The 17,944-nt window shown below is 51.3% G+C and overlaps 1 protein-coding gene across 2 annotated transcripts; it reads right to left on the bottom strand.

Moving 5' to 3' along the window:
* Positions 1-1,406: 1,406 nt before the first annotated feature.
* TMEM161A (transmembrane protein 161A) lies at positions 1,407-17,759 on the bottom strand. 2 transcript variants are annotated; one of them, XM_036093825.2, is made up of 12 exons: positions 17,668-17,759; positions 14,716-14,819; positions 13,962-14,042; positions 13,495-13,592; positions 13,228-13,384; positions 11,537-11,688; positions 3,261-3,321; positions 3,018-3,161; positions 2,797-2,910; positions 2,475-2,649; positions 2,296-2,392; positions 1,407-1,992 (listed from the first exon to the last, which is right to left on the bottom strand). In XM_036093825.2, the coding sequence occupies exons 1-12, from the start codon at positions 17,668-17,670 to the stop codon at positions 1,739-1,741; spliced, it is 1,440 nt and encodes a 479-aa protein (XP_035949718.1). In that variant the 5' UTR covers positions 17,671-17,759; the 3' UTR covers positions 1,407-1,738. The 2 variants fall into 2 exon arrangements, with proteins under 2 accessions (XP_035949718.1, XP_035949720.1); XM_036093827.2 differs by lacking the exon at positions 13,495-13,592 and having other exon boundaries at positions 17,668-17,713.
* Positions 17,760-17,944: the final 185 nt, after the last annotated feature.

Here is a 17,944-nt window from a genome sequence, read left to right as displayed (position 1 = left end):
CTCAGGGTGCCGAGCAGCATTCTTGGCCTCCACCCACCCCCCCCAGATGCAGTAGCGTCCCTATCCCCCTCAGTCGTGACAACCAAAACTGTCTCCAGAAAAATGTCTCCAGACACTGACTAGTGTCCCTTTGGGGCAGAATCATCCCCTCCTGTGCGGAAGCGCCGATGGGTGGTGGTGATCACTGATGCCACTTAACGGAAATGTAATACTGCCCCTGAAAACACAGCACCCTGAGCAGCCCCTTCTATCTTCCCGATTTTGCTCTGATTGTGGTTCCACCTTGTTTCTCTCATTCTTTTTTTTTTTTTTTAATTGTGAAATGTGTTCCAAAGGGAACGTGTAAGATGTCTGTGGTTTAAGGCACGGCAGTGAGAGCCGGTGGCCATCCCGGGGGCGCCGCACCCCATCGCCCCCGCTGCGCCTGGCACGGTGCCACTCACGCTCTTGCTTTTCTTTGCGCGTCTCCACCTTCCTCTGTGTCCCTGAACCCCGGGATGTCGCGCTCTGAGAGCAGAGAGCACGCATGGCCCTGGCTGAGCAAGCAAAGGGCCAGGTGACCAGAGGCACCACTGCGGCGGATGCCGGTGCAGGGGTGAGGGGGGCTCCGGTTTCAGGGATCCCTGGGGTGCCGGCCACAGTGTGGAATGGGCAGAACTGGGAGACAACGCTCCGTCATCTCCTGATTCCAGGTGTGGCCCGTTCTGTCCTGGCGGGGACCTGGTCTTCATTCTGGAACTTCCCAGACACGTGCCTTGGGATGGGGCTCTTGTCCCGCAGCGCCTGGAAGCTTGAGGTCCCAGGGGATTCCCATCACCTGGTCCCATCGGGGTCCCCCTCTACTCCGGTGCCTCTTCCCAGAACTCTCTTTCTTTGGAAGATTCTTCTGGGCCAGTTCTCTGATTTCCTTGGCACCCACCCCCACCCCTTTGTTTTCCATCTTTTATCATTTTGTTCGTCCTGCAAGATTTCTTTTTTTTTTTTTTTTAAGATTTTATTTATTCCTTTGACAGACAGAGACCAAGCTAGAGAAGGGACACAAGCAGGGGGAGTGGGAGAGGGAGAAGCAGGCTTCCCACGGAGCAGGGTTGGGATCATGACCTGAGCCGAAGGCAGACCCCCTACGGCTGAGCCCCCCAGGTGCCCCCTCCTGCAAGATTTCTACAACTTTATCTGTCATCTCCATCTCCCTCCCTTCTCAGCCTCGAGGCCCCTCCCTGCGCTCTCCCCCACCCTCTTCTCCTTACCACCCTCTCAGCCCGGAACCCCTCTCCTCCCGCCCCCCCTTCACTTCTTGCTCCCAGGCCTTTGCTTACTGTCTGGATCGCCCTGTGCTCTTCCGGGTCATTCCCTTCACTCAGCACCAAACGCCAACATGCAGAAAGCCACCTCCCAAACCACTCCAATCCTGATAGTAGAAATCAGCCTGTTCTTTTATTTGTTCAGAAGAATGACCCGCGACCTCTGTCTCAAATGCGGGGGAGGCAGGGCATGCAATCCGAGAACAGTGGCCCTGGGATCCTCTGCCCCTGGGCCCGGGGCAACAGTTTGGAGGCAGAAGCGTGGGATCCGAGGGGGCCGGGGCTCAGGCACTGCGGTGAAGCGGGCGGGCACAGCAGGTGCTGCGGGGGCTCCCGGGCCCACCTTGCACCTGAGGACACAGGCACACACGGAGGAGGCGGTCCTTAAGCCGCTAGCTCAGGCCGGGACCTTGGGGCCCAGGGACGTCTGCAGGCGGCTAGGAGCCCGCCAGGTGCCGGTGGAAGTAGAGGCCGAAGAGGCTGGCGAGCAGTTGGCAGGCTGCGGTCCACCAGATGAGGAAGGTGAGGACGGCGCGGAGGAAGAGGGGCGTGAGCAGGCTGCCCAGCGCCCCAGCGATCCGGGCCGCCGTCTGCTGGGCCTCATCCTCCCCGGGGCCCCCCAGGCGATCCTGGGCTGAGGACCGGGCGGGGGACAGCATGGGGACCGGGCCCGGGCCCCAGGAGTAGCCGCCTGTGGGAAGCGGAGGGTGGAGGGAGGGATGGGTAGAGGTGCAGGCGGGGTTTGACCTCTGGGACCCCCCCCAGCCCTAGGCTCCACCTCCTACCCCCGCCACCACCCCAAACTCTATCTCCTGCCCCCACCCCAACTTCGGGCCCCGCCTCCTACTCTCCCTTCCTCCGGGCCCTCCAGGCTCCCTCCCCGCAGTATTACCAAGTCCCGCCCTGGCGCCACCCCGCTCGCCTCCATCCCCACCCAGCGTGGCTCCCCGCCGCCCCCCCCCCCCCCCCCCCCCCGCCCCGTGCCGCTCCTCACCCAGCGTCTTGAGCAGCAGCGTGCAGCTGAGGGTGAGGATGAGCGGCGTCAGGTATTGCAGGCTCACCACGGTCACGTAGCAGTAGACTCGCACCACCTGGTGGGCCGGTAGCCGTGACTACGTGGTGGGTGGGGGGACCCTCCGCCCCATGCTCCCTCCCAGCCTTCGGTGCCCATACCCGCCTCTGGATCTCACGGGCCTCTATGCGGCCGGCCTCCCGCCGCAGCTGCTCCACACGGGCCTTGGCCAGGCACAGGTAGGCCTGCAGGTGGGGCCTGGTCACGGCCAGCCTTAGCAGGCACAAGGCCACCAGCAGCCAGAGGCGCAGTGAGTCGAAGGCTGAGTCCGACAGCCTGTTGGGGAGGGGAGTGAGGGGGCTAGGGAGGCCGCCCCTGCTGCAGGATCTCCCCCAGGATCCAAGGCTCCTCCCTGAGCCTCAGAGACTGGGGTACACAGAAGGGCCCCCACTGCTCTCCCTCCCACCCACCCCCCATGCGCACAGGGAGAAGGGCACCTCCCCCAGGGGTGCCTGGTGCAGGAAGTCCCGTGCAATGGGTTTGGTCCAGAGCCACAGGATGATCAGAGGGGACAGGAAGCTGGTATGCAGAAGGAACCTAGGAACAAGGGCACAGAAGAGTGAGGCCCGGGCACCCACCATCCCCCTAGCCTCTCCTTTAGATTCCCACCCCCCCACCACCACCCATCTGGCAGTCTGCATAACTGCAGCATGGGCCGGTCTTCCGACATGCTCAGTGCGTCCAGGTGTGTCTGAGCCAGCCGCAGGCCTGGAAAGGTGAGGAAGGCACCCAGCATGGATCCCACAAATGCCAGCCCTATGCGGATGGCCAGCTTGACCAGAGGGAGCCTGGGGGAGAAGAGAAGGGTCAGGAGGCCCCAAAGCCCGTCAGCAACCCCCCTACAAGTCCCAGACTGCCCTTGCCCCACCTCACTTCCCAGGACTCACGCCCAGTCCCAGCCCTGCGTCTTCAGAAGTGGCTCCAAGTTCTGGGTCATACTGGCCAGGCCTGGGGAAGACAAGGAGAGGGCAGTGTTTAATAGATCCCTGGAGCCTCAGTGTCTGCTCTGCCCCCCTACCAGATAGACTTTTGCTCCCCAGGTAGGAATACACCAGTGGGAGCCGGGCCCAGGGCCAGGCAAAAGGAAAACTTTTGTTGTGCTCTGATTAGGTGTTTTTTTGTTTTGGTTATGGTTTTTTTGTTTTTTGTTTTAAAGAATAGGAAAATGTACCAGGCAGACACCCTTGATTGGACTGGGAGAAAGGGGCGGGGGGCGGTGGACCACTGCGTCTGAGCTTCCTGGATTATACCAGGATTCCAGAGGGGCATGAAGGACTCCCATAGGTTAAAGCCAAAGTCCTGGAAAGAATCCTCAGTTCAGGCCCTTGGATTTTCCACAGAGTAAAAGCAAATAAAAATGAGCTCACAACCCAAATCACCAAACACACCAGGGAACAAATCACCATAAAGCAGGGGGAAAAAAAAAAAAAAGACAAGTTTAGACCCTACTGACTACAGAAATTTTGCAGGTGTTATCATGTGTGAAATTATTGAGGAAAATAAAAGGTGGAATCACAGAACAGGCAACATGAGGCTACCTCAGATGACCAGATATATTTGCAAAGGAACCAATTAAGCTCTTCCAAAGGGAAAATACAATTATTGAAATGATAGGTTGTTAAATGGCATATTCAAAACAGCCAAAGGAGGAATGAATGAATTGGATCTGAAGAAATCACTCAGATTCCAACTCAGAAAGATAAAAAGGTAGGAAATATGAAGGGAGATTAAGAGATAAGGAGGACAGAATAGAAAGTCCAGCATAAGTCAAATAAGAGCCCCAGAGAGAGAAGGGAAGAGAGAATGAAGGAGGAGAGGAGATTTGGAAGAGAATAGTTGAAAAGACTGTGGAATGAATGACACACACAAAGTATATCAAACTAGAACAATACAAAGAAATCCATACCTAGACACTGTAGTGAAACTGGAACACCAAAAACAAAGAGATCGTAAAGCAGCCAGGGATTTAAGACAGATCATCTATAGAGGAAAGACAATTAGACTGGCAGCCAATGTCAACAGCAACCACAGAAAAAGAACAAAAAGAAGGTGAAAAGGTAAGATGGTAGAAACAATGCCAAATATGTCGGTGATAATAATAAATGTAAGTGGGTTAAACTTTGAAGTTAAATGACAGAGACTGTCAGACTTGAAAATATCTAGCTGTGTGGTGGTTGTTTTTTTAAAGATTTTATTTATTTATTTGACAGAGAGAAACACAGCGAGAGAGGGAACACAAGCAGGGGGAGTGGGAGAGGGAGAAGCAGGCTTCCCGCGGAGCAGGGAGCCCAACGCGGGGCTCGATCCCAGGACCCCGGGACCATGACCCAAGCCAAAGGCAGATGCTCAATGACTGAGCCACCCAGGCGCCTCTAGCTGTATGTTTTTTAAAGGAGACATACCTCAACACAAGGTTCCTGTATGGTTGAGAGAAAAGGGATGTTAAAAAGATATGACAAATACTAATCAAAAGAAAGGTGGTATCGTATATTTGAGAGTTGCTAAAAGTAGATCTTAAAAGTTTTCATCATAAGAAAAAAAGTTGTATATGTATGGTGGTGGATGTTAAGCAGATTTAGTGTGGTGATTGTTTTGTAATACATACAAATATTGAATCATTATATTGTATACCTAAAACTAAAAATGTTATATGTCAATTATATCTCAACTTAAAAAAAAAAAAAAAAAAAGAAAGCTGAACAGTCTATATTACTACCAGATAAACTAGAGTAAGACAGAAGTATTATTAGAATCAGAAGTGGTCAATATACCATGATAAAATGGTTGATTCACCAGGTATATATAGAAATTCTATACTTGTAATCACCTTGTCAATTAGCCACAAAACATATAAAGAAAACACTGACTAGGGCGCCTGGGTGGCTCAGTCAGTTAAGCATCCAACTCTTGATTTCGGCTCAGGTCGTGATCTCAAGGTTGTGAGATCGAGCCCCGCACCGGGCTCAGCACTGGGCATGGAGCTTGCTTGGGATTCTCTCGCTCCCTCTCTTTTTGCCCCTTCCCCTCTCTAAAAAAAAAAAGAAAGAAAAAGAAAGAAATCACAATGAAAACTTAAAAATACCCAGAACTGCCTGATAATGAAAATTACAAGTCAAAACTTAAGAAGTGGACAAAAGTGGGACTTAGTATATAGCCTTCATGCTAGAAATGCTAGAAAGAGAAATAGAAGAAGATGAAAATTAGTGAGCTAAATAGCCAACTAAGAAATTGAAAACAAGGGGTGCCTGGGTGGCTCAGTCATTAAGCGTCTGCCTTCGGCTCAGGTCGTGATCCCAGGGTCCTGGGATCGAGCCCCGCATCAGGCTCCCTGCTCAGCGGGAAGCCTGCTTCTCCCTCTCCCACTCCCCCTGCTTGTGTTCCCTCTCTCACTGTGTCTCTCTCTGTCAAATAAATAAATAAAATCTTTAAAAAAAAAAAGTGGGGTGCCTGGGTGGCTCAGTCGTTGAGCGTCTGCCTTCAGCTCAGGTCATGATCCCAGGGTCCTGGGATCGAGCCCCGCATCGGGCTCCCTGCTCCGCGGGAAGCCTGCTTCTCCCTCTCCCACTCCCCCTGCTTGTGTTCCCTCTCTTGCTGTCTCTTTCTCTCTGTCAAATAAATAAATAAAATCTTTAAGAAAAAAAAAATTGGAAACAAGAAAAAGAAGCCTACCAGAATAGTGCTATAAAAGCCAGAGGTCCTAGCCACACAAAAAAGATTGGAAAAGATGAAACAAAAACCAAAAGAACCCACAATTCACTAAAAATACAATTGTACAACAAGGTTATCCCATGGAAAACACTCAGTTTGATCCCTACCTCATAAGACAGTAGTGAACAACCAGGAGTTTAAGGGCTTATGTGAAAGGCAAAATTGAAATATTGTGTTGGAAAATATAAAATGTCTTTCTGATTGTGGGGAATATCTTCAACACAAAAATCAACTAAAATAAGGAACTGCTATTCATCAAAAGAAACCAGAGGGGAGGGCTGCAACTGTATTCAGTGGCTGAGCCCAAAAAAGTGTGGTGTGTGCATGTGCAGAGAATAATGCAAACATGGCTAAATGAATCTAGGTCAAGGGCATACGGGAGTTCATTAGAGGATTCTTCCAACCATTCTGCAGGTTTGGAATTTTTCAAAATAAAACATTTGAGGACAATTTTTTTTAAGATTTTATTTTTAAGGGGTGCCTGGTTGGCTCAGTTGTTAAGCGTCTGCCTTCGGCTCAGGTCATGATCCCAGGGTCCTGGGATCGAGCCCCGCATCGGGCTCCCTGCTCAGCGGGAAGCCTGCTTCTCCCTCTCCCACTCCCCCTGCTTGTGTTCCCTCTCTCGCTGTGTCTCTCTCTGTCAAATAAATAAATAAAATCTTAAAAAAAAAAAAAGATTTTATTTATTTATTTTTTTTTTTTTTTAAAGATTTTATTTATTTATTTGACAGAGAGAGAGAGATAGCGAGAGCAGGAACACAAGCAGGGGGAGTGGGAGAGGGAGAAGCAGGCTTCCTGCCGAGCAGGGAGCCCGATGTGGGACTCAATCCCAGGACCCTGGGATCATGACCTGAGCCGAAGGCAGACGCTTAACGACTGAGCCACCCAGGCGCCCAAAAAGATTTTATTTTTAAGCAATCTCTACACCCAACATGGGGCTCGAACTCACAGCCCCGAGATCGAGAGTCACATGCTCCACCGACTGAGCCAGACAGATGCCCCATAATTTTTTTTTTTAAAGATTTTATTTATTTATTTGAGAGAGAGAGAGAGAGAGAGCACAAGAAGGGGGGAGGGTCAGAGGGAGAAGCAGACTCCCCACTGAGCAGGGAGCCCGATGTGGGACTCGATCCCAGGACTCCAGGATCATGACCCGAGCCGAAGGCAGTCACCTAACCAACTGAGCCACCCAGGCGCCCTCCCCACAATTTTTTTAAGAGGCAAAAAAAAACCCACAAAGAAAGTGAAAAGCCCTGCCACAAATTTGAAGATACACTGCCCCCCATTTTAACTTCTTTAAAATTGAGATATACATGACCATTGATGGCATACAATAGTTTAAGTAACAGTGCTTTTAATCTCTTTTCTGTGGTTCAGGAAATAATGGTGTGTCAGATTTGATAGGAGGAAGTATGTGCCACACATGTAACAAAGGATCAGTTCCCACAATATATAAAGAAACCCTACAAATCAACAAGAAAAAAAAATAGTAAAGATATATAGCCCAAAAAGCTACATAACGTTGGATTTGGTGATGATGTCAGATCTAGCACCGAAGGTATGAGCCACAAAAGAAAATATAGACAAATTGGACTCATGGGAATTAAAAAAAATTTGTACATCAAAAGATAATACTAATGGAGTAAAAAGGTAACCCACAGAATGGGAAAAAAATTTGCAAATCATATATCTGATAAGGGATGAATATCCCGAATATATACACAGAACTCCTAAAACTCATCACCAAAAAAAAAAAAAAAAAAAAACAGGTTCAAAAATAGGCAAAGGAAGCACCTGGCTGGCTTGGTTGGTGGGACACGTGACTCTTGATCTCGGGGTCATAAGTTTGAGCCCCGCATTGGGTGTAGAGATTACTTAAAAATAAAATCTTTGGGGGCACCTGGGTGGCTTAGTTGTTAGGCATCTGCCTTCGGTTCAGGTCATGATCCCAGGGTCCTGGGATCGAGCCCCGCTTCGGGCTCCCTGCTTGGTAGGAGGCCTGCTTCTCCCTCTCCCACTCCCCCTGCTTGTGTTCCTGCTCTCACTATCTCTCTCTGTCAAGTAAATAAAATCTTAAAAAAAAAAAAAAAAAAAAGATGTGCTCAAAATCACTCATCATTAGGGAAACACAAATAAAAACCACAATGAGATACCACCTCACACCCACTAGGATGGTCACTCTTAAGGAAAAAGAAAAGGAAGATAACACATGTTGGCAAGGATGTGGGGAAGCTGGAATCCTTGTGGTAAGAATGTAAAATGGTGCAGCCACCCAAGAAAACAGTTTGGTGACTCCTCAAAAAATTAAACATAGAATTACTACATAATCCAGCAATTCCACCCAAAGAATTAAAAGCACGGACTTGTACACCCATGTTCATAGCAACACCGTCCACAGTAGCTGAAACAAAGGAGCAACATAAATGTCCATCAATACATGAATGGATGAGCAAAATGGGATATATTCATGCAAAGGGAATATTATTCAGCCTTAAAAAGGAAGGAAATTTGAACATAGGCTACAACATGGATGAACCTTAAGGACGTTATGCTGAATGAAATAAGCCAGCACTGAAAGACAGATCCTGCATGACTGCCCTCATATACAGCGTCTCGGGTGGTCAGATTCATGGAGACAAAAAGTAGGATGGTGGGCGCCAGGGGCTGGGGGGTGGGGGTAAATGGAGAGTCAGTGTTTAATGGGGACAGAGTTTCAGATTTGCAAGGTGAAAAGTGGGGGATGGATGGTGGTGATGGTCGCACAACAAGGTGAATGTGCTTAATGCCACTGAAGTGAACACTTAAAAACAATAAAATGGTAAATGTTATGTGTATTTTACCACAATAAAAAAAAAAATGGAGGAAAAAAACACATACAGCCTCAAAGAAAAATGAGCAACAACATGAACAAACTCTTCGAAGAAGAGGAAATGAGAATCATGAATAAACAGGAAAAGCTGCTCAGCCTCCCAGGTAATCAGAGCAACGCACGTTAAGACCACTAAAGGTATCGTTTTCCACTGCTAGGCGGGCAAAAATCAAGCACTTTCTGTAGACCTCAACTCACTTACACCTGGCTGTGCCCCTGTTAAGGTTCACCACCCCACCTTACAAGCAGGGAGGTGAGGCAGGGGGCTGTTGCAAGGTCACCCACGCTTGCCCAGGGTGGCTGGGACTCGGTGGGCAGCCTGAGTCCAGGGTCCACACTCGGAACCGCAGGCTGCATGGCTGGTGGGTGTGGCCCCCAGATGGCACCAGAGCCGAGAGAACTGCTCTGAAAAATGCTGAGGCACCATCTTATGAAGGTGAACACGTCCACCTTGTCCCCAGATCCTGTGCCCAAAAGAAATGCCTACACGTGCGTATGAGGAAACACGTACAAGAATGTTCCCTATAGCAACTGCGAGAAAAGCTCAAATCTGGAAACCACCTAGATGTCCAGCAACAGGAGAATAGACAAATAAAGACAATGGCCTCACCAGAGAACGTCATTCATCTGTGAGAAGAGATGAACAAAAGCTGCCCAGACCAACACGGCCTCGTTCTGTAAACAATATCCAAAAGACCGAAAAGCACCAGTTGGCTGATTACACACTGGCTGCCGCCATCTGCAACAGCGAGCAAACCGTATGATGAATTCTTTAGGGACAGAAACATAAGTGATGAAACTACTTTTTACAAAGGCACAGGAATGGGGCGCCCGAGTGGCTCAGTCGTTTAAGAATCCGACTCTTGGTCTCAGCTTGGGTCTTGATCTCAGGGTTGTGAAGTTTAAGCCTTACGCTGGGCTCCACACTGGGCGTGGGGTCTACTTAAAAAAAAAAAAAGCAAAAGAATGATAAACACAAGATTTGAGAGACTGGTTGGGGCTGTGAGTAGGAGTGGAAGGTGGTGGGATTGGAAACGAGCACCAGAGACATGCAAGAACATTGGGAATGTTCCAGTTCTCATTTAAGAAGTTTGTTACATTATTATTTTGCTTTGTAATTTACATACACATGTTCTATACGTATGCATATATATAATATATATCAAACATTATATAATCCTAAAAATTGAAAAGCAGGGGGCGCCTGGGTGGCTCAGTCGTTAAGCGTCTGCCTTCGGCTCAGGTCATGATCCCAGGGTCCTGGGATTGAGCCCCGCATCGGGCTCCCTGCTCGGCGGGAAGCCTGCTTCTCCCTCTCCCACTACCCCTGCTTGTGTTCCCTCTCTCGCTTTGTCTCTCTCTGTCAAATAAATAAATAAAATATTTTTTTAAAAAAATTGAAAAGCAGGGAGAATCGGTGAAGATAAAGCTCAAGGATTTCATCTTTATCCAAAGACCACTAGAATCTGGTATCAGACAGAGAAGTGATGTGATCCAAATTATATTTTTAAAGATCATCCAAAGAATAAAGAAACTCAAAAGAAAAATGGGAAACTAAGAAAAATATTTCCAACTACTATCACACACAAAGCCTAATGTCTCTAATATATAAAGAGCTCCTACAAATCAATAAAAGGGTCAACAACTCAGTAGAAAACTGGGCAAAAGAACAGACCTTTTCTGGAAGGCAGATAGAAATGAATTGTCCACATAGGAAAAGATGCTCAACCCCGCTTATATTTTCACCCATCAGGTTACCCAAGACGACAAAAAAAAAAAAGTCTGAGGAAACACACTGGAGAGAATGTGGGGAAATAGGCACTTCATTAATCTTTTCCTAAATGGCAATTTACAACATTATCAAAATTACAAATGTACTTTCTCGCACAGGGCTGCATGTGCAGGGCTATTCCCATACGACACTGCTGTAACACAACATGGTTTTGAACAACATTTAATAGTGAAAGACTCAGATGTCCAGAAGTAGGGGACTGGTTAAATAATCATGGAACTTCCATAAAATGAAATACTATGTGGGTATTACAAAACAAACAAACCAGCCTGCACTGTATGTAGCATCAAGGGACAACCTCCAAATTAATGTTTTTAAGGGAAAAAGACAAGGTGGAGAGCCATAAACACTAGCGTTTTATGGGGAAAAAGGAAAGTGGTCTCCCAGTTTTCCTCTTGGAAGGAGAGCTAATCAGGGTGGGTGATTTTTACTCTATGTATAGTCTCTTGTACTTTATGAATGTTGTGCCATTTACCCATTTCCTTCACCAAGTTAAATTAGAATGGGTAAATATTAAATCATTATGGCTGCCGGGGACAGGGCAGATGGGGGGCACAGAAGTGCCCTGCGAAGAACTGCAGCTGCAGGCAGCTCTCAGAGGCGGCGAGACCAGATATCCTCTTGCCCCAAAGCCCCAGGAGATGCGCAGGGCAGCAAGCAGCCACAGAGACTGCTCAGGCCCAAGGAGTACCTCCCCCTTCACCTATTATGTGCTGGTGGAACGAGCCACTTAACCCCACTTCCACGAGGGAGTGATCCGCGTGGTGACCCCGTGCCCCAAACGCCGCACATACCTGGCTCCAGGCCCAGCTCGAGAGTCTCCTCCTGGACCACCTGCACCAGCATGGCCAGGAGCAGGAACAGCAAGGCAAAAGTGAGGCAGACAGAGCGTTCGCCCCCCTCCTCTGCACTGAAGTACAACCGGGTCACCACCAGGAACATCTTGCTGGGGGCAGGGCTAAGGAAGCCCTGAGCAGCCGCAGTGCCCCACTCCCAGCCAGGGACTCCCCCAGCTCCAGAACCCAAACACCAGCGTTGGGGTTTGGAGTCTCGGGGAGCAGGGCGGTGACCAAGGAGAAGAGTGAGCCGCCGAACAAGCCCAGGACACAAGGTCCAGCACTGCTCACGCCTGTGTCAGCAGGCTTGCGGTGTGCGGGTGGCAGGAGGGCCTGGGCCTCCGGCTCGGCCTCAGCACACTACCTGTGGCCCTTTCTTTCTTTCTTTTCTTTAATTTTCTTTCTTCCTTCCTTCCTTCCTTCCTTCCTTCTTTTCTTTCTTTCTTTTCTCTTTCTTTCTTTCTTTTTTTCTTTTTCTTTCTTTCCTTCCTTTCTTCCTTCCTTCCATTTATTTATTTTAGAGACAGCAAGTGGGGGAAGGAGCAGAGGAGGAGGGAGGGGAAGGGGGAAAGAATCTCAGAAGCTCAGAGCCCAAATCAGGGGGTTCCATCCCACGACACCGAGACCATGACCGCAGCTGAAACCAAGAATTGGACACTCAACCAAATGAGCCACCCAGGCACCCCTACCTGTGGCCATTTCTCCCTGAAAGAGCCAGCAAGTCTGTCTCTTCAGGAGGTCTGGCCTCCCTGCCCCACCTAGCCTGGCTGCATTCACAGCAGGTGAATTTCCAGCTCCTCTAAGAAGCTGTCAGAGATACAAGGGTTGTATCTCGAATCTGTCCTGAAACAGACCCATGGGGCTTTCCAGACCAGTGTGGGCTTCAAGATGGACTTTTCTTCACAAGCCCATCCCACAAGGGCATTTTCTCAGACTTGGGTTCTCAATGTCAGAGGTTTGCCTCTGTTCCCTGGGCAGCTTCATAAAAAAACATAGCAGAGGGGCACCTAGGTGGCTCAGTCGGTTAAGCATCTGCCTTGGGCTCAGGTCATGATCCCAGGGTCCTGGGATCGAGCCCCACATCGGGCTCCCAGCTCCGCGAGAAGCCTGCTTTTCCCTCTCCCTCTGCCTGCCACTCTCCCTGCTTGTTCTCTCTCTCTCTCTGTCAAATAAATAAACAAACAAATAAATAAAATCTCTTTTAAAAAATTAAAAATAATTTAAAAAAACAAACAAAATAACATAGCAGAGGGGGCATCTCTTTTCCTGCCCCTGCATCTGGGCTGGTGACTTGCTTTGACCAAGAGAATGGACAGGGATGGGGGTGGACCAACTTCCTGCAAAGCCTTAGTAGGCCCACAGCACCCCTTCTTCCTTGCTGGTATTTCTGCTACCAGGAGGAAGCTTGGCTTGGCCTGCTGGAAGGCGGGCCCTCTTAGGCAGAGATAGGGCGGCTGGGCTGAGCCGACCCCAGGAGGAGAGCGAATAAAATAGTGACCATTTTACACCACCCAGTTTTGGGGAGTTTTGTGGGACAGCAGACGATAGCTGATATGCCAATCTGGGGACAGGGGATAAAGGAAAGCTCAAGTCCCGCTCCCACCTGCCTCCCTCCTCCCTGAGCCGCTGGGCAGCCTGAGGAAGGATACACGGAGAAGGCGACGGTGAGCAGACACCAGACCACGGCGATGTTGGTCTCCTTGGCCGGGCCCAGCACATAGTAGTAGGCCTCTGTGAAGACATACACACCGCCCGAGTACACGGCGAAGTCCACGAACCACTGGTACTCCAGGAAGAAGCGCAGGACTGCGGGGAGCACGGGGCTCAGTCCGCAGCCCAGCGCAGGACAGCCCCCTCACCAATGCCGCCGCGTGTGGGCTGAGGGTGGGACGTCGGGGACCCAGCCGGGCTGTTACCGAGGGCATCAACCGCTGTGAGGGGGCAGGTCTCCAGCTGGAAAGGGGCATCTCGGGGCACAGACAAGGGCTTTTCTTCACTATAGCCATTGGCCCACCTGTTGGGAGGGGGGAGGCGGTCAGGGGAGGGGGAATGCATCCTCTGTTCTCTCCTCCCCAGCCAGACATGGCGGCCCGCCCCACACCAGCCTGGAAGGTTCCACCGTGCCACCCTCAGAGCACAGGAGGAGCTGGTTTGGGAGTTACCTTCTCCCCAGCCTGGGTCTCTGCACACCAGGCTGCAGACGCCGCTCACAGGGATGGCCCAGAGCAAACTTCCAATAAGCAATAAGCGTTAGCTGTCAGCCCAAGGCAACCAGTGAATGACAGTGACATCTCAACCTGGGGTGTCCACCACTCTCCTAGGTGCCCAGAACTGCATGCGCCTGGAAGGGGAGCCGCTCCCCTAAGGCTGGGGGCTCACTCACCGCTCCTTCCTGCCTCTGGGCCTCGGCTTTCCCTCCAGAGCCCGAAGCTCTTCCTCAGTAGGGTGCTTGTATCGGAAGAGACTGAGGGCAAAGACGGGAAGTCAGGAAATCTCCCGCGGCGTGGAGGGCTCAAGGCAGTGAATCCTCAAACCCAGGACTGGAGTCAGGGGGAGAGCTGGACCCGAAATGCATGGGGACAGGATGGGCAGGGGCCATGCAAGGCCAGGGGAAGGCCTGGGGGGTGGGCTGGGGGTTTGCTGGGGGGGAGTGCAGTGAGAAGCTATGGGCAGAGGGCAGGGTGGCCCGGAGTCCCGGACACCCCTGAATCTGTTGGCTATCTCTTCTGGCGGAGCAGGCGTGTGCATTGTTCTGGAGGGAAAGTTCACAGTTTCCACCAGGTCTCAGAAAGGGTCCGAGATCCCAACAGGGACAAAAAGCACTGCAGGGAACAGATCTACAGCAAGAGGAGTATGGAAGGGGGGGTTAGATTCCTGGAAGCAGGAGTAGGGGAAAGCAGCTGCTCTTCCCAGTGTGGAAATGCAGTCTCATGGGTGTGCGTACCCCTGTCAAAACTGATCCAACTGTGCGCTTCAAATATTTGCAGTTTATTGTATGTCAGTTATATCTGAATAGTTGTTTTTTCTTTAAAAAAACTAAACACTCTTTGGAGGGCACGCGGCGGGGTTTGGAGGAAGCAGAGGGGGCGGGGCCCGGTGGGGCTCCTCCCACCGCCCGGGGCGGGGCTGTGGCTCACCTGCCATTGCAGAGCAACCAGCGGGCGAAGGAGCAGTGCGGCGCCAGCCTGTGCATGAGGGTGGCGGTGAGCAGGGTCACCACCAGCTGCACTCCCAGGACCGCCTGCGGGGAGGGGACATGAAGGGCAGTGCCTGCCAGAAGGTCACAAGCTCCGTGCCTCGGAACTCAGGCTATTTATAGAGAGGCTGGGGCCAGGTTAGGGAGGGAGGGCCTTCGGGGCTCCAGCTGCATCTTGAAGGAGGGGCCTGGGGTGGGCTCAGCCTCAACCCTGGAAGCCCCTGCTGTGTGTGGATTCCCGCACTCCCTACCACCACCACCTAGCTGGGGTGTGGGGTGTGGGGTAGCGGAGAGCACACGCTGGGGTTCACTTCTGGCCTTTGCTATGGATTTCAGGTATTCATCTCCCTGAGGCCTCAGTTTCCCCATCTGGAAATGGGGCGCTGCCTGTTTTGTTTCATGTGCTGTCAAGACCACCATCCGGACCTACAAGGAGCACAGCCAGGGAAAGAGGCTCCCCTCCCACGGTCCCACCCACACATCATAGTTCCCCCTGGCAGCTCAGTCTCGTCTTTCCCACCGGAAATTAGCCTGATGATCCCATCACCCTCTCCTCCTCCCTCCTGGGTAATCAACCTCCTTGCAAAGCCTATTTCTGGCCACTACCAGTTTCAGGACAAAGACTTACACATATGAGTGGGATAACTTTTTAAATTAGGAATTTCTCACTAAGTTCTACATAACAAACTTTTTACCAATTCATAACACGTTTTCATATATTAGTTTTAAAACGTTTTAGAAGAAATGCTTTTGGTAATCAGTCTGAAGCTGGGTTTTCCTGCTTCAATGCAGTAAATACCAATTTGGTATCAGTAATTATGTAATTATATAAAATTATGTGCTCAGGAGCGCTGTCGACTAGTATTATGATATTATAATTAACAACTAAAATGAAATAAAGATTACTTTAATATTAAAATTAATTATTAAAATTATCCTTTAATCAGGCAAGAATATGCTAACTTTAATAGGAAAAGCTCTAGTGTGATGGGTATCGGGCCAACACAGTAATTCAGAATGACTGCTGAGAAATCCATCATTAAGATAACTAACAGGATATTTTCTCTATGCCTGTAACTTGTAAACCAGAAACATTTTCTCAGTAATGAGGTCGGCGCACCATCTTTCTGGTCTTTAAATCTCACTAATCTCCTGTTCTCACTGCTCGCCCTCCCTAACCCCCAAGTGCAGACTGGCTATTGGTCACTAAAGACCGTGGGCACGGTCTTGGTCAGGGAACACCTTCCAAGCCCAGTGAGGCGGGTCTCCGAGGGCCCAGGCCTCCTCCTAGGATCCTCTTCAGCCCCTTCCCACACCCCCAGAGCCTCCCATTGGCGCCTCTCCAGACATCAGATCCTAGGGCTCCCCTGCTGACTTTCCTCTTCCTTCCATGGCCTCCACCCTGTGACTCAATCTCCTGCTAGGTTTTTAACCACCGACGGCCCAGCATGACCCCAGCACAGCGGCACCTCTAGCCTGGACCTCTATGCTTTGCGCGCCATCATCTCAGGAGGCCCCAGTACCCGCCTGTCACTCCCGCGGACACAGCATTTGGCCCTTTCCAGCGAGTCATGAGGTCAGTCAATATCCAACTCCTTTTCGCAGTCTGCAACGCCTGGAGGGCCCAGCTCAAGACACCCTGCCTCACTGCCCGGCTCTCTAGGTAGCTCTCCCTGCGTCGAACTACTGGGTCTCAGAGGCCCTTCTAGATCCTTGGGCTCTCCATTGCAGACCCCTATCACCCTCTGACACCTCCCAGGGAGGGGACTGTTGTTCAAACTTCGGTCCCAGCCCCTAGGAGAGGAAGGACAGAAGGAAGGAAGGAGAGAGGGAGGGAAGAATGAGCAAAGAGGAAGGGGAGGAGAAGGGAAGGAGGGAAGAAAGAAAAGCATCCCTCCACCTGAGGCTCTTGAGGTCGGTCCAGGGATGTTTCTCAAGCCCCACCCCCCAGCAGCCTCTGGTCTTGAGGTCCTGGCTCTGCAGATTTCCAAAGATATCTGGAGCCTCCCATCAGACCATGTCCCTTTCCTGCTCAAAGTCTTTCCCTGGACCTACAGTCCGAGAATAGGAGAATCCTGCTACCTGCTAACAGCAATGAGACTTTCCTCCATCCTGTTCTCAAGAACCCTTCCTCTCATCTCCCATTGCTTCCGGCACCCAGGCCTGGAACCACGTCCACTTTTCATGTTCAGGTGCACTTCCAACGCCCGTCCTTGGGGAATCCTCCAGGCAGGGTCGGGTCGTCCTCCAGGGCCCCTCCCTCTGCCCAGTCCGAACATTTAGGGGCTGGGACTTCCCGCTCTCGCCCCGCAGTGGCCAGGCTAAGTCTGAAGAATAAACTCAATAGGTTGGACCCAGAGCCGCGTGAGACCTGAAGGTTCCAACTGTGCTGTCTCCAATTCTGGGACCCTCGCCCTCCCCAAGGCCATGCACATCCCCTTGGCCTGGCTCCTCCTCTCAGGGCTCTCCCTGGCCCTTCCACACACCTCAATACACGCAGCGACCCCATGCTTCCACAGGACCCACGTCGCCAGCGTGGGCTCCAGAGGGACCCCCAACCTCCCCAGCGAGGATCCGTACGTTCCCAGTCCCCTCCGCGGGGCTGCGACCCCTCGGCAGGACTCCAGGCCCCTAGAGGGCCCCCAGGGATTTTCCAGAATTCCCGAACGCTCAGGGGCCTCCAGTCCCCTAGACAGAACCCCCAACCCCCACGTAGGTCCCACAGGGAGACTGAACCCAGAGAGGGACACACGGCCCTCAGCGCGACCCAGAGTCCCTCAGAGCTCTTAATCCCCACAAAGGGATCCCAGTCCCCTCGGTGTCTCCCTGGACCCCCTCAGGGAACCTCCTGCCCTTCAGGCAAGGCCCCCCATGTGGCTGGCTGCCGGCTCACCATGTCGCAGGCGGGAGCGCGGTCGACCAACCTGAGGCTCCGGGCATCTCGCAGGAATACAACCAATCAGAGCCCGATTCTGTTCTGACAAACAGCCCCTAAGACCAATCGTCAGGCTTGCAGCTGGAGCAAACCACGAGGGACGCGAGGTCGCTCGCGTTGCATGCCGGAAGTTGTAGTTCGAAGACGCTCGGCAAGCTCAGACGTCGGTTGAGTCAGGACTCTCTGGTACCCTGTGTGGCTGTCCTCTCTGAGATTCAGTTTCCTAGCATCCGCA

Source organism: Halichoerus grypus, chromosome 1, assembly GCF_964656455.1.
Source record: "Halichoerus grypus chromosome 1, mHalGry1.hap1.1, whole genome shotgun sequence".
Taxonomy (NCBI): Eukaryota; Metazoa; Chordata; class Mammalia; order Carnivora; family Phocidae; genus Halichoerus; species Halichoerus grypus.
The sequence above is the reverse complement of the archived record's forward strand: the minus strand, read 5'-3'. Positions and strand labels throughout refer to the sequence as shown.